Source organism: Brienomyrus brachyistius, chromosome 12 (assembly GCF_023856365.1).
Source record: "Brienomyrus brachyistius isolate T26 chromosome 12, BBRACH_0.4, whole genome shotgun sequence".
Classification (NCBI taxonomy): domain Eukaryota; kingdom Metazoa; phylum Chordata; class Actinopteri; order Osteoglossiformes; family Mormyridae; genus Brienomyrus; species Brienomyrus brachyistius.
In genome coordinates this window covers 5643437-5660262 of record NC_064544.1, presented here as the reverse complement: position 1 = coordinate 5660262, position 16826 = coordinate 5643437, and the positions used below count along the sequence as shown (strand labels likewise).

Genomic DNA, 16826 nt, shown 5'->3' with positions numbered 1-16826 from the left:
GTAACCATGTAATCGCTGCCATGTCCGTTATAACCTTTATCACCCGTGCAGGCTTTAATCCATTATTAATTATGCTAATTATACGAGTTAACGCCAAAGCTCAGGAGGAGCTGAAAGCTGAAATGGAGCGGCAGGTCGAGATGTACGGAACGCCGTCGGGGTATGAAGCGTGAGAGGGATTACGTCGCTACACGCCGTTTGAAAGACGCGCATTTACTGTGTCCGTAGGGTAAATACATGTTAAATACATGCTTTATTCACGTGTTGAAGGGATGAGATGCTGTGTGGCAAAAAAAAAAGCCGCGTCAAGGCGCGTTCTGTGTGATGATTTATAAATGCAGAAGTAGCGCTTACAAGCGGCGACAGCATACCCATCTCAAGAGACCGTCTAACGTTGCAGAGTGATAAAAGGGGATATAGCTTTGAAACAGCACCCTAACATGTCAAAGAGTTTAATACACCGCAGTGCAGGATCAATTCAAACGTATTCAAAAGGTGGTAGTTAGGTGGCATGTTATTTAATTTGAATGTTGTTTCTTACTTGACTTGACCTTGATTTGTGTTTCCTTTGGTGAGGGTACAGCAGACAGATTTCCTGTAGCAGGAAAAGTTAGGGCTGGGATTGTAGTTCCTAGGGAAATACCTCCAACCCACCCCCCCACTCCAGAGTATTCATTATGCAGCAGAACATTCAGGAAGTATTCAGACCTGCCAGTGAGGAGCCAGTGCTTCGCTAAACTCCACAAATCATCTTCTTAATGTTCCAGTTCTGTACATTATCTGTACTGTACACCTTCTCTTCCCCTTTTACTCTCCTGTTCATTACTAATTTAATGTTCTATCATCTTTACAGTATATGGACAAACATATTGGGACACGGCTCCTAATCACTGAATTCAGGTGTTTTATTCAGACCCACTGCCACAGCTGTATAAAATCAAGCACCAAGCCATATGGGCAGGTTTACAAACACTCCTGAAAGAACGGGTCGTTCTGAACAGCTCAGTGGATCCAGGCGTGGTGCTGTCACAGGATGCCACCTTTGCAGGAAGTCAGTTTGTGAAAAGTCTTCCTTGCCAGATATCCCATAATCAGCTGTAAGTGCTGTTATTGCAAAGTGGAAGCATTTAGGAACAACAGAATCCCAGTGACAAAGTGGCAGGTAAAGTGACAGATCAGGTCGCCGAGTGCTGAGGTGTGTTAAAGTTGTCAACACTCCTAACTTCCTCTGGCATTAACTGCAGCACAGAAACTGTGCACTGAGAGCTTCATGGAATGGGCTTCCATGGCCGAGGAGCTGCATGCAAGCCTCTCATCACCAAGAGCGATGCCAAGTGTCGGATGGAGTGGTGTAAGGTGGAGTGATGAATCACGCTTCTCTGTCTGGAAATCTGATAGATAAGTCTGGGTTTGGCAGATGCCAGGAGAACGTTACCTGCCTGACTGCATTGTGCCAAATATAAAGTTTGGTGGAGGAGGGATAATGGTATGGGGCTGTTTGTCAGGGTTTGGGCTCAGCCCCTTAGTTCCAGGGAAGGGAACTCTTAATACTTCAGCGTACCAAGACATTTTGGGCAATTCTATGCTTGCAAATTTGTGGAAACAGTTTGGGGAAGGAAGGCCCTCATCATGACTGTGCCCCAGTGCACAAACAAGGTCCATGAAAGCATGAGACCTGCACAGAGCCCTGACCTCAACTCCATCGAACACCTTTGGGATCAATTAGAACAGAGATTACGAACCAGGTCTTCAAGTCCAACATCAGTTCCTTAGCTCACATATGCTCTTCTGGATGAATGGGCAAAAATTCCCACAGACACACTCCAATATCTTGTGGAAAGCCTTCCCAGAAGACTGGCAGCTGTTTTAGCTACAAAGGGGTGGACCAACTCTATATTGATGCCTATGGATTTATAATGGGGGCGGCATGGTGGTGCAGTGGTTAGCACTGTTGCCTCACACCTCTGGGACACTGGTTCGAGTCTCCGCCTGAGTCACATGTATGTGGAGTTTGCATGTTCTCCCCATGTCGTCGTGGGGTTTCCTCCGGGTACTCCGGTTTCCGCCCACAGTCCAAAAACATGCTGAGTCTAATTGGCCTTGCTAAATTGCCCATAGGTGTGCATGTGTGAGTGAATGGTGTGTGAATGTGCCCTGCGATGGGCTGGCCCCCCATCCTGGGTTGTTCCCTGCCTCGTGCCCATTGCTTCCGGGATAGGCTCCGGACCCCCCACGACCCAGTAGGACAAGCGGTTTGGAAAATGGATGGATTTATAATGGGATTTATAATGGGACGTCACAAAAGTTCCTGTGGGTGTAATGGCCAGGTGTCCCTATAGCTTTGTAAATATATCGTATATTAGACTCTTGTCTTTTATTGCACTGCTGTCTGTCCTGTATCAGGTTGCTCTCTGTTGTTCTACATCCACCTGTCCAGCACCCTGCAATTGTGGCATAAAATCTGTTTGATGGAGCCTGCTGACATGGTGTCATTTGTGAATGTCTGCTTCTCCAGAAGCGGTTCGTATGTTTATTCTCTATTTTGTGAGCATTTGAAAGATCGTGGAAACCATATAGGATGCTCAAGGATGTAGGTTCCTCACCGTCCATGTCTTAATCAGCTGGGCCTGTGACTTAAGGAGGTAGGGCAAAGTGCTGGCTGCTCCTCAGTCTCCTTCTCAAAGCGTTATAGGTAGTTTGAGGTCAGTCTCTAGACAATCTCTAGACTTTCATCTTGTGGGTTCATGTCCAGATTTTCAAACAAAGAGTGAGACACCTGAGGTACTAAATGTTCTCTATTTATGTCTAGGTGGAGGACTCTGAAATGTGACATTTTCTTAAATATTTTGCATGAATGTCTGATTTCCAGACACTGAGAGTGTTAGCGCTTTGTGGGACGGAAAAGGCCGTACTTTTTCTCCATGGTACCTGCACTGGCAGTCATCTCACAAAGCCTCAGTCATCAGCTTCTTCCTCGAACCCGAGGACGGATGACTGACGCTACATCATTCATAGTGATGCTGGACGACGTTCCCGCTGCCCTAATCCGATCACGTCAGCTGACAGGACACCTCTACTTCTCACCAGCCCCCACTGGGGGATAAAGATGGCACCGTGGGGCAATCAATCGCCATTAGGAGAGCGCCGTCCCCACGCAGAGGAGTAATTCCTCTCCGTCAGCAAGGATGCTGGCGGCCGCAGGCTTCTCACCGATGCGAAGGTGCCGGCTGAGGTTTTTAGGAGCGATGAAGACAAATGCGGCAGACGTGTGTGCTCGTTCGGCACCAAGGCGTCGGTCATAGCCCTGTGCCACTATTCCCTCCCCCTCCAGGACCTCAGATGGCACCAGCGCTGTGGGGGCAGTGGTTGTGAGCCGCCTGAGTATGGGGGAGGCGCAGAATGGAGAGACCGAGCAGGTCACCGCCGCGGACGCCACGGGACAAAAGGTAACCGGTCAAGCCGAGCTGCAGTCTCTGGGGGCAGGGACCCTCTGCGGGGGGGCTGACTGATATATACAACGTGCATGTGATGGATGCGTAAAAAGTGCAGGAGTGCATGTCAGTGCAGGGAATGTAGGAATAAGAACAGTGTGTATGAAACAATACTGCAGTGCAGTGTGCAGTGAGTTAGTCACTGCAGCGGCCATTGCTATACTGCAGCTGTCTGTCATATGTATGTTACACTCTACTAGATTACAGGTTGGATATGGCCAGTGGGTCATTGTAGGCCATCTCCGCTGCACCTCCCGTTCGGGGCCTGTTACACTAAGAGATTCGTCCGCTGATGTCCTACTGCGGCCACTTTCAGACGTCTCTCCATCGGAGGATATTATTTACTGTGGGCCTCGGACATAAGCATGACTTGTATGAGCTTATATGACTATGTTCATGAGTGTGTGTGTGTGTGTGTGTGTGTGTGTACTTTCCCGGCCCCACCCCACAGGGGTACCTCCAGGAATATATATCCTCCTGGCCCCTCCCCATATGCTCTCTTCTTGGGACGGTCCCACACTTGGGAAGGCAGGTGTTTTACAGGAGTGGGTGACATCATACCCCCCCCCCCCCATGTACCAGCATGTACACATCATTAACCCACCCGCTGTATTCCAGAATCAGCATTCTGTAACGTCTTAATGCAGTCACCTTTGTAAATATCAATTTATTACCTGGGGGGAGTCGGGACCCAGTCAGCGTGCCCTGAGGTCAGTCACCGCCCCCATGAGGGGAAGGTCAGTACTGCTGGAACATGGCTGCCATTGTGGAGTGAGGGGGGGGCTGGGGAGGTTTCTCCTGTGGATCCGTCCCCCGCCAGCAGGAGATGCTATCCTGCTGTTGTATGCACAGCCTGTATTTAAAGCTGCTAGCTAGCTGATCGTGTTCAGGCTGAGAAGCCGCTGCACCCTAAACATACAACTGAGCATTTTACCAGCAGGTACAAGCTGAACATCTGACTGTGTTGGATTTAATAAGACAGAATGTGACACCGAAAATTCGAAGTGACCATCTTTAAGGGCTGTAGAGATGCGGTTCCTGCAGGACCCCGGACCTTGTTTTCACTATGAATCTCCCAAAAACATCATACGTTTTTAAGTTTTATTTAGTTTCCAGTTTAGTGGGGTTTCTTGTTGGCTTCTATGGGAAAATTGAGGATGAAATTGACCAATATTATTTTGGCTGAACATCATTTGATCAGTACATTTGAATAGATAACTGGAGCACAGTTTTTGAAAGAGATAATGGCAAGGCATCGATTTGCAATAAGAGCAGAAAATAAGAGATAACAGAATAATATAAATAGAAAATTTTCATGGGAAAAAAATGTTTAAATCTGACATTTATGGACAGTGAAATGCTAAGTTGAATCTGAAGGCCTTTGGGCTATTTTTCGCCTTTCCTGCTGGTACCTAGTATTACCTCATTTCATCCGGAATCCCTCTGAAACACCCGCGCCCCCTACAGGAAGCTGGCAGCACTGCCTCACGTCAGCCAGCCACTGCGAAGTCTGCCGTGTCGGGGGAGATTTGCCTGTAATTACACCGATAACTCACGTCAGCCGTCTAGCACGCCAGTTTCGCTGATTAATGGCACCGTGGAGCAAACTGGAAAGGAGGCGGCTTTACATGTGAGGGACGGCGATGCTGGAGGGATGAGAGGCTCTCTGTCACCGGCGCCTTAATTAAAAGCTGCACGTCTGCCTGTGTGTGTTTCAGTTCCCCGATCTGGATTACATGCAAAGTAGATCAGGTACCGTCACAAACATTATAAAGGAGAGTTTTCCACTCGACTTCTGACAGTGCCGGTCAACCCATTAGGCAACATAGGCGACCACCTACGGCGCCATCTTCTGAGGGGGCGCTGACTTAGCCAGGCGATTTCACTTTGTCTCAGACAGGGGGCACCGGCACTGAAGCTGGCCTAGGGCACCATCTTCTGAGGGGGCGTTGACTTAGCCAGGCGATTTCACTCTGTCTCAGACAGAGGGCACTGGCGGTGAAGCTGGCCTAGGGCGCCATCTTCTGAGGGGGCGCTGATTTAGCCAGGCGATTTCACTCTGTCTCAGACAGAGGGCACTGGCGGTGAAGCTGGCCTAGGGCGCCATCTTCTGAGGGGGCGCTGATTTAGCCAGGCGATTTCACTTTGTCTCAGACAGGGGGCGTCGGCGGTGAAACTGTAACCAACTCAAAGCCACAATTAGCATAATGTTTTCCATGTACAGCATCTATTTGTTATATAGGTGTCACTCAGTATGAAATGTATCCATTCGTTTCACTGCACGCTCTGAACTGCACATGTAACCTGACCACACAGGAGTACGTGTACAATCACAGCCCTTGTCTTTGCTGATACATACTGAATTGTTCTCTGCCAGTTCAAACCCCAGGTGTGTTATGGGTTATATGGAAACGAACACAGTCCAAAGTCTCTGTACCTGTTCTAATGGAAAACAAAAGTCTGCTGCTGCTTCTTCAGTGGAGAGTGTTGGAAAATCCCCGCCTGCGTGTTTCGTTTCTGTGTTCAGCACACGGTGGTCTGCGACCCGCCAGAGGGGTCCCTGCGAGGCGGAGACAGCGGCCCGCTGACGAGTGCAGGTGAGGCGACGTCGCTCCGCAGAGAGTCTGCTACCCAAAGTGCGCATATTCCCACTGCCTACCTCCGCTTCATGGCTGATAATAAAGATGGAGAGTTTAAAAAACACATCTTCTCTAGCTGGAAATAACTTTTTAATATTGATTTTATAAGAAACACTTTTGATCTTCATTCCCAGTAATGCAGGGAAGCAGAACAGCTAGATTGATTTCTTTCACAAGTAATTTATTTATAATTTATTGTACCCATCTACAGCTAAACTAACGAGGAAAGGAGATCTTCCTGGCATGACTGTCGCATTATCCGCACACTGAGGTCCCCCCCCCCCCCCCCCCACTGCTTGGTGGCGGCCAGTAACACAGATCAGCATGTGGATCAGCATGAGCGCTCTTGCGTTTTTTTTAGGGCTCTTCTCATGTGTCGGTTCTGCTGCTTTACCTGTAATCAGAAGGTTGTTTGTTCAAAGCCCAGAGTATTTTCAGCACTGGGGCCTTGAGCAAAGCCTTTCATTCTCAGCTGCTCCAGGGCCTGTCTGACCTTGCTGTCTCAAAAATGCATGCGGCTTTGGATGAACGTTAACTCTATAACGGTAAATGTAGGCACCTGCTGAGTGGGCCGTGGTGTTTGTCCTCTCTGTGACTTTGTGTTGATACTTCACTTGATCGCACACGTCGCTCTCTATGGTGCTGCCTGTGCTCTGACCCACGGCCCGCAGGAATGTTCGAGGTCGCCCCGCTGCACAGCCTCCGCACAGATTGAGGGAGGTGATTGGCCGCCAGCTTAATGGCGTGTGCAGGTTCGAGGTCGTCCCACCCTTTATGGCACCGGTGGGTCGGGGTCCTCGGCTGACTCTTCCTACCCCCGGGGCCATGGACTGGATGTTTGATACTCACTGTATTTTATGTTTCGCGATTTATGTGGGGGGCAGGGGGCTGTGGGATCTCCGCACCTCTGCGGATCTCTGCACCATTCATCTCTGCTGATGAATGTCTCGCTCTTTAATACTGTCGAGCCGCTGGGCGCTGCGGACACTCACAGTGAAAAGGAGGGGGGCAGAGTTCCTGCTGGGTCAACCAAACCGTGTGGCTGAGTGGGTTTTGCCTCTGTGTCTGGGATTAGAGGGTTGTTGGTTTAAATCCCCTGCCTGACAGAGAAGCTGCCTTAGGTGAGGCCCTTAGCCCCACAAAATATTGCAGGGACCTTGAGCTCAGACCCCTCAACAGAGTGTGTGTGTCTTAAAAGTGAGAACAAGATGGGGAGACAAACACACTGTAGCGGGAGGAATACAAACGGCAGTAGCTTCATTTCAAAGTGAAGGTCTAGTGAAATGTGGCTCCACCACTGTTAACCTTGAAGGATGTGCGTTACACTGAAACTCCGTTTGAAATGTTGTCATTAAAATCATATACTGGATATATATATATAAATATATACACACACACACACACACATATATATATAAAACTAGATATAACATATGTGAGTGACGTACACATCAATTATTTATCCTAAATTTGCCTTCGCAGAAATAAATAATGCAAAAGCTAAAGAGAATTACATAATACTCAGCTGAGATGTTTGGATATCCGGCTAGCAATTGAGTCATGCAGTAATTTAAAGATATCTTAAGGTATAAGAGGGAGGCGTGTAACGACCCTGCACAAGGGCAATTTTTTATATCAATGCATTTTCAAATATTATCCATCGCAAGAATAGCATGTAAATATGCAAGTTAACCACCAAAAACGTTTCCACATGTATAACTGGCATCCTAATTGTGTCCATACATCTTCTGATGCTGTAGACCAGCGTTTCCCCACCCGGCCTGTTTTTGCTCCTTCCCAGCTTCCTGCCAGACCGTCTGCAGGCCCCCGAGGACCGGATTGGGAAACACGACTGTAGATTAATGTGCCGCACTTGTCGCCTCAGCCTTAAATAATGTTGCGTTACAGTCTGCTGAGTTTCAGGATCCCGTCGACACGCCTTTCTGTAACACTGCCCGCGTTCCTGCGTCCATTTCTTCCCATCGCCTTTTCATTGTAATCTCTGTTATTAGGCTTTGCTCCTGCTGTGAATCGATCTTTGGTCTATGATTTGACATGCTCACTCACGTGTGTACCGGGGGGTTGTTGGAGCTTAGCAGCTTAGCATTCTAAATGCAACCCCCCGCCCCCCCTCCCCCACCCCGGCAGCTCACTTTCAAAGGGAGTTACGGCCAAAGGTGGATAGTTCAGGTCCAGAAATTAAAAATCCAAATCAAGATTGTGTTTCAACCAGCCAACTGAGTGTAAGTGACAATCACAGAGAACTCAAGTGGTTGGTTGAAGCTTGTTGGCCTTATATCCACCTCGGGTTATGGGTGCTTCCTGTTCTCCTGGTTGTGTCCTGGTTCTCTCTAAATGACTGTATGCAGAACTCGAAAGTTTTCTGTTAATGCGTGACCTTTTAGCTCACTGCCCCTTTGTAGTGCAGCATTAACTAGCAGGTAAATTTAGCCCTGACATCACGCTTGCCCTTCGGTGTAAAACTAATGCCCATTATAACCTTACAGTCTGATGGTTAAGTTAAATGATATTTTATTTACCATTTGCACATGCACAGATACATTGGTATTCTTTAGTTTTCGCATCCCACCCTGTCCTCCTTTGAGATGCACACACACACACACACACACACACACACACGGAGGTACGGAGGTGAGAGTGACGCTTGGGGTCTGAGCGCAGGGTTGGCTGTTTATATGGCATCAATGGATTTCGGGGGGGTTAAGGGCCTTGCTTTAGGGCCCAGTGGACATGTGACTGCTGCGGATGGGATTCGAACCAGCAACCTTCGGGGAACAGGCGGCTATTACTTGGCATCTACGCAACAATGTATTCCTGCATTACATTATGTCATATAACACTTTGCATTGTTTTTGCCTTGCAGTGTTCAGGAACCCCGTATGTAAAGTGTACAGGTTTCAGACCACGGACAGCAAATGGATGCTGGTGCGGGAGAAGATGGCGGAGTGTACCCTGTCCTTCCACATCCCGAAACAACTCCTCAAGCTGTACATACAGGAGGACATGACCAGGTGAAGGGCTCCGTGGTTTGGTCTCATCCCAGAGGCGCGCGCCAGCCACGATAATGTGTGAGAGAGAGAGAGACAGAGAGAGAGAGAGATGGAGAGAAAGAAAGAGAGTGAGAGCGACAGAGAAATAAATAGAGAGAGAGAGAGAGAGAGAGAGAGGGAGAGAGAGAAATACAGAGAGTGAGACAGAAAGAGAGAGACAGAGAGGGAGAGCGACAGAGAGAAAGAAATAGAGAGAGAGAGGGAGAGAGAGAAATACAGAGAGAAAGAAAGAGAGAGAGAGAGAAAGAGAGAGAGGGAGAGAGAGAAAGACAGAGAGTGAGACAGAAAGAGAGAGACAGAGAGAAAGAAATAGAGAGAGAGATAGAAAGAGAGAGAGGGAGAGAGAAAGACAGAGAGTGAGAGAGACAGAAAGAGACAGAGAAAGAGAGAGCGAGAGAAAGAGAGAGAGCTATATGTAGGGAAATAGAAATTATTCATACAGTATGTTTAACTTCGCCAGTCTGTCTGCTGGAGGTCTGGTTATTTTTGCTGTATTCCCTCTAAAGTGAGAGGACTTGCAGCTAAATGTGTTGGGAGCAGTTCTATAAGGTGAAATTACACCAGGCCTATCTGTGGTTCAGGCACAAGGAAGTGCTTTTGAATAATTCCAATCGGGCTGTTTGTTAGCGAGTCTCTGCAGAGGGGCTGTTTGTTAGCGAGTCCCTGTTTGTTAGCGAGTGCATACAGAGTGGTTGTTTGTTAGTGAGTCTCTGCAGAGGGGCTGTTTGTTAGCGAGTCCCTGTTTGTTAGCGAGTCTGTGTTTCTCCTGATTTTTTCCGGCTCCTCCCTCAGGCAGGCCAGCATCCGTCAGGACTGATCACTTTCACCACTTCTGTTGTCCTGCGGTTTCTGTTGAGTGACATGGTGCCGTTTTACTGGAGATGCACCGTACAGGGTCATCGTCAGACACGTGTGCAGGTTTTCACGCTTTATTGATCACCAGGATTTTTCGGCATGACATTGTGACACCGTAGCTCTGTCCCCAAGCTGCCGTTCAGCCAGTGTTCTTGGCATTGCAGTAAGCAGTATGCTCATTGGCTGGTTTGTGAGAAGGGACCTGATTGGCTGGCCCATAAAATAATCTCTTACACAGCGCTGCTATCCTGCCAGCTGATTATGCTCTTTCTGGGCTCCTCTGGAATAAGCGTCCCCCGTTCTCTGATGAGGTGAAGTTCTGCCCCTCTCTTTGATGTCGGAACACTCGACACGTTTACAAGCACTTCTAATGTCATTTCTGAGGCTTTCAGTTAACATTCTGGCTAGCGCCCCCTGCCAGTACTTCAAGGGTTTGTCACAGTGACAGCAGTGAAGCCTTGTGGATGAAAATGGTTTGATGACTTTATTTCCTTGACAGGTGCTTTTATGCGAAGCAGCTTAGCTTCTCTGTAAGCCTGAAAATCTGGATAAAAAGTTAAATAGTGTGTTTGGTACCAGATGTTTGGTTAGTTAGGAATCACAAGTGAGATATGACGGTGTCACAAAAATAAGAGATTTGAGGAAAACACATGTTTTGCACATCAGGCTCTGCCTCAGTTAAAGCCCGCGGGTCCATAGTGTGACCTTGAGCAGGATTACCGAACTCTGGAGTCCTGGTCCAGTAGTGGTTCAGCTTCCTGAAAAGGGATCTTGCTTTCGAACATTTACATATTACGTAATTAGTGGACACTTTTAAGAACGCAGGGTCAGGCAGTTCCTGGAGCATCCGGGCCAAGGGCCTCGCTCAGGGGCCCAACAGTGAAAACAGGATCGCAAACCTGGGATTTGAACCGCTGACCTTCTGATCACAGAAGTAACCCACTGAACCACACAGGGTTTTGTCAAGAACTTATGGAATTTGGTCTCCTCAAACTCCTAAGCACAAGAGATAATAGGAGGAACAAATTTTGCAGGAGGAATCGATTTGGTGAAAGTTCTCAGTGGATCATACCTATTTTACAATGCTGGCATGAATTTGTCTGACAGCCCTGTTAACTCTGCGGTCAGTGGAACATGTGGCGATAGGACACAGAGAACCACGAGTGAGAAGCTGAGGGCTTTCTTCCCGCTTGTTTCCATTTTCCATTTCCTGCGGAGCTGTCCCATGTGAGAGCAGGCGTTGTCGTCGGATTTGCTAAACGTGTCTTGATTTTAAAAGAAAAACACATAGGGTATGTTGTGGTTTTGTAATTTAGCGATGTTTTATCAGAGAAACCCTTGCTTCTGGCAAATACTCACCGCGCCCCATAAATATTTGATTTTATTACGAACAGCAAGCTAGTGCCACAGCGATGTGTAGTCAGTGAACAAAAGCATCGATTCATTTCAGCCCGAGTTGCATAATTGGGCTTTGATGGTATGTTATAAACTCACTGATCCCCGAGGCGAAGATTCAAGCTCCTGTTTGTAGCAGAATGAAAAAGAAACTGTTCGTTTAGCAAAGCTGGGCTTTGGCTAGTGGACACGTGTGTTATGAGCCCAGAGAGAGAGCCGAACAGCAGGGCTCGGCTTGTGTTGGGGCAGCGATCAGGTGATTTTGAGTGGTGGGTCACCGCAGTGTTAGGGACAGAAACCTTCCCACTGGATGACAGAGATACGAATCTCTCATCTGTAACAGTTTATAATACAAAGTAGGTACTACTGTCAATGAAGTAAATGAGAGCTTGGTCAGAGGTGACTTCCTTTATGTGACCGATAACCTTTGAGAAGTGTGACCCCGTTACTTCAGGAGTGGGCAGTCCGTCAGGGCAGTGTGGACTAAATTAAACTTTCTGACATTTGCCAGGGCTCCCAGTTAAGCGCTTATTGCAGTTTGAATGCTTATTTTGAGTCGCCTCTCTTCCAATCACCCAAAATCCAGTTAAAGTAAATCTGCACCAGTCACATGCTGATATTTTGTTGTTTGCTGCAAGGTTTTCCAACTCTGTAGTGTCTTCAAAGGCTTATTTGTTTCCAGGGGGGTTAAAAAGACAATAAAACACCTGCAGAATCAATGTGGTGAAAGGCACAGACATATCTGAGGGTAGTCAGCGAAAGTTTGTTTATTACAAACTGGTGGAAAAAAAAGACATAGAGAGGTAAGATAACAGTGTTCCACGATCATTAAATTTGGTTTGACTATTAAAAGCAAATTCAAGGCCAGCACTTGGATTATCCAGAACTGACCATTTTCTGACTTGATATTACAGCTTTTTCTGCCTACCGGAGTTTCCTTTGACGTTGATGGCTGGAGGATATAGTTTAAGTCAAAAGTCATCCAAGATGGTTTTGGAAAATGTGGTTTGTGCTTCAGGCTTTTTCTTCGGTCCCGAGCTCCTAGATAAGAGAGATGGAATCATGAACTTCTTGCAGAGCATGAAGACATTTTGACTGAACACCGTCCACCTTCTCCCAACGCGGCTGTGGATGAAACTTCCGCAATGACAGTAGGATCAACAGAGAGGAATTAAAACATTTGCACAGCTGAGTCAACAGCCAGCTGGGCGGAGTGCGACTGCTGGGACGCCGGTCCGGCTTGGGAACGGCGGCGTGCGGAGCGTGGGGCGCGTGGGGCGCGTGGGGCGCGTGGGGCATGTGGGGCGCGTGGGGCGCGTGGGGCACGTGCGGTCGGTCTGAAGGAACTCTCTGATTCTCTAAGCCTGGAATGCCAAGGAACATTTTCACTGAAAACTTGGCTACGCCGTAATAAATCAGTTTATATATCTTGCATAAAAATATAAGGACATGACAATTCATGCTAAAAGCCACATGATTTTGTTGAAGTGAATAAAAATAAATATTATCAAAAAATTATAATTTTTCTTTTACGTTGAGCAGAAAGCACAGCTTAGCACTTACAAAAGATATTATTTGTCAAGCTGACTCAAGGTTGTCGGTAAAAACAAGAGCGACTGCACTTTGCGAGGAGAGGTGCCCTTGTGCTTAAATGAGAGGCAAAAAAAAACACTCTTCCAGGGGTTTCTGTAACACTGTTGAAAGTTTTATTGTGTTTTCATATTAGAGCAGGACAGCAGGAGAGCAGCAGAGCTGTCGGGCCGGGTTGACGTTTTACCTCCCTTTAGCATCAGCTGGGGATGCAGGATGAACGTGACCCTCACGGCTGCAGAGACAATGCTTATGTGGAGCAGGGAACTTATACTAATGGCAAAGACGTGTATAGGGCGGAGCTAAATCAGCTAAAAGCTTATTCGCCCCCCGAGTGCCCCCTGTGCTGTCAATCACCTATTCAAATCATATCACTGGCTAATGATAAGGTTGGCCCTCTGAAACCCCACACTTCTGAGTAATTGCCCCTGGCCACAAGGTTTCTAGACACCCCTCAGCAGCGCTTAGTGTCTTATTAATAATTACATGTAACACGCAGTTACTCCTGAACTTAGAAGCGATTAGTAAAAGTAATGTGTCAATTTTTTGGGGTTTCGTGAATGAGTTTTCAATATTATTTTTATTTCAACCGAGTTAGTTGCTGGGCGGCGCTGCGGGGCAGAGGTTAGCACTGCTGCCTCACAGCAAGAAGGTCCTGAGATCCCAGGTCTCTTCTGTGTGGAGTTTGCACGCCCCCCCTGTGTTTGTGGGGGTTTTCAGCTCTGGTTTCCTCACAGTGAGGATTAAGTAGTGACGATAACAGATGGATGGAGGGATAGTTAGTTGTCTTGGGTGAAATATATAAATACACTGAAATTTGCTATATGACTTTTTGAATAATAAGCCTTGCAATAACCTCAGCTTGACACAGGGGCAGAGTTATGACTGATGTCTCTGAGGGATAGTCAGATGACTGGCAGTTCCGTATCCAGGCAGGAACGACGTGCTCCCTGCTGGATCCATCGCAGTTGGGGGTGACATTGACAAGCAGGAGGAAACTCCAGTTAGCAGACGTGCCGCTGGCTATGTGCGGCTGGACGCATTCGATATCACCCCACTGGTCGCATTCAGTCAGCACCGTCATCAAGGTCTTAATTGAATCATATTAGTGTCGGGCTAAATATGTAACCATACAAAAGGATTTTCATTCCACTTTTAAGGCCATTTACTGTGCATTAAAATGCTTCTGCATTAAAAATGTAAATGGGTTGTTTCTGAAAATGTAAATGAATATTCTGGTTGAGAGCCGCCAGTGAGCTGCCTTTTATTGATTTTCCTGTGTCACCAGTAACATGCCCTGTAATCACATGGATTATACCTCATCTTTATCCTTATTGCACCGCTACACCCCCTGCCCCCCCACGATTCTCACACCCCGATCCGCGTTCCCAGGATACAGGAGCTACAGGGACTGGGAGAGCTCTCCCCGCACTGGGACAACCTGCGCAAGGAGCTGATGGGCCACCTGGGCCAGGCCATCCGCAGCTACCAGGAGGTCCTGACGGAGCTCAGCAAGATGGGAGGTGAGCAGCCGGGGGAGCGGCTGAAGGTGTGCAAAGGGAGGTGATAGCGTTCAGAAAGGGAGAACCATGTAAAATGCCGGACGCCAGGCCGCTGCGTTTAACAGAAAACAGACGTCCACCACTGTTTGTGTCAGGTCAAGCCTGGAATGAGAAGCTGGCACTGCACCCGAGGAGAATTTAATGGTCTGGTGTGTAGAGTGTCAACGCACAAACAGTGGAGTCACTGTGCTCTGAGCTGCAGAAGGTCCTGCAATCTGGCCTCCCAACACATGGTGGCAGTGCATGCTCTCGTAACTGGACACGCAGGTGCCTTATGGATGGTGAGAGACAGAGGGTCAGCTGGCCTGTGTCTCTGCGTGTGGTTTCACAAATTACCACTAGGGGGACAGAGAAGTGGAAAATGGCCCACCGCTGTGCTATGATTGGTGAGTTATTAGGGAAGCCTCAAGATTAAAGGATAGCTCATTCCACTAGGACACCTCTCTCCACCAGAGAGGCCAGGACAGCGTGACAGATTAGTTTTCTGTTCATTTTAATTAGCCATGTTAAGGTTTCCATAGCGATGCGGCTTTAATTGAAATCGAGACGAGCTTGAAATACAGGGGAACGTGATATAATTTTGAATCAATGTCATTTCTTTTTTAATTAGGAACAATGTTAGGAGAAGTAAAACTTTGAAGTAAAGCGTCTTTTTAAGTGGAACCGAGAATGAAGCAATTATAGCCAAATGATTTTCCGGAACACGATGGCTGCAGTCCCTGAGCGCATCCTTGAGTGTGTTTCTGTGTTTGTGTGATGCTCCCCGGTACACAGAATGGTACACAGGGCCTCCTCTTTGGTCCATCGCCCCCTGCTGGACGGGAGGCCATCTCATACCTCTGGATCTGTACTTCATCTTGCAGTGGAGCCCATTCATATGAGTTTCCCTGGAAGTGTCTTAGCCCTCGACCCTATCAGACCTCAGAGGCTTGCCTTAGCCAGGTGGTCGCATGTTTATGGTCAGTGCCGCTCGGAATGGAAGAGCAGCTTAGAGGCCCGTACTGGAGCTGGGCTTTGCTGCATGTCCACATTGCTTGGTGAGGCAGTGCAGTAGTAACCCTCAGGCCTCGAGACAGAACAGCTCTGTACAGCGGAAGCTGGTGATGGGCGTGTCTGTACAGTATGTGTCTGTAAGTGTCTGTATGTGTCTGTTTGTGTCTGTATGTGTCTGTAGGTGTCTGTATGTGTCTGTAGGTGTCTGTAGGTGTCTGTGTGTGTCTGTAGGTGTCTGTATGTGTCTGTAGGTGTCTGTAGGTGTCTGTATGTGTCTGTAGGTGTCTGTATGTGTCTGTTTGTGTCTGTATGTGTCTGTAGGTGTCTGTAGGTGTCTGTAGGTGTCTGTATGTGTCTGTAGGTGTCTGTGTGTGTCTGTATGTGTCTGTAGGTGTCTGTATGTGTCTGTAGGTGTCTGTAGGTGTCTGCTCTAGCCGTGTACTGGCTTCGTGACGGAATAGTTTTACCTTTATTATTGATTAACTACAAGCGATCAGTGTAAGTTAGCTGGGGTTTTGTCGCTCTGTTTTTTGCTTTAAATTAGTTTTTAATTCACTGGTTTTCTGCTGAACTGGAATCCAAACCTGAAGGCTTTAGTACCTTCTGCCATCTAGCCGAAGAGGCTCCATAGACTAAAACATGGACTAAAATCACAAAATGTGAGCATAAAATACATAAAATACATAAGAATACACTTTCCGGTTTGAGATGAAGAATGAATGCTGTTCAAAAAAGCCTGAACACTTCCATATGCTTAGTGGAATCACCACTTAGTTGGTGATTGTGATGTGGGCTGATGGGGCGCTGATGGGCCCTGATTCGAGCTTTGCTTTGACTAAATCACATTTTGTAGGCTCAGTGGGTTGAAATGACAGGCCATTGATAGAAAGTCTCCAGTTCAAATCCCAGGCTTGGCTGAGTGATGTCACCACTGGGTGCTTGAGCCACAGTTGCTCCAGGGACTGGACCCCATATTAGACGGGGACTGGACCCCATATTAGACGGGGTATTGGAGCCTGAACATGTTGCACACCCCTCTGGCACCTCAGCCACATCTCCATATTGAAATAATATACTCTATACTCTAAATAATTTGGAACAAAGTTTAATTGGTCATTCTGTATAGGTTCTCTACATACAGAGCCTCCTCCATTGGCCATCCTGATTTAATCAGTAACATGTCTGTCTGGGCTTGCTGTTTGCGCAGCATGTGGTACGTGCCAGGAGTAT

The 16826-nt window shown here is 47.6% G+C and overlaps 1 protein-coding gene across 6 annotated transcripts in view; it reads left to right on the top strand.

Annotated features, from left to right (window-relative positions):
* Positions 1–16826, top strand: part of LOC125704918 (type II inositol 3,4-bisphosphate 4-phosphatase-like) — a 143651-nt gene that overhangs the window by 96745 nt on the left and 30080 nt on the right. For all 6 annotated transcript variants that reach the window (XM_048971067.1, XM_048971066.1, XM_048971068.1 and 3 more), the window contains 4 exons: positions 3332–3446; positions 6019–6088; positions 9015–9162; positions 14434–14564. In XM_048971067.1, coding sequence (XP_048827024.1) covers positions 3332–3446; positions 6019–6088; positions 9015–9162; positions 14434–14564 — 464 coding nt within the window. The remainder of the gene's footprint in view (positions 1–3331; positions 3447–6018; positions 6089–9014; positions 9163–14433; positions 14565–16826) is intronic.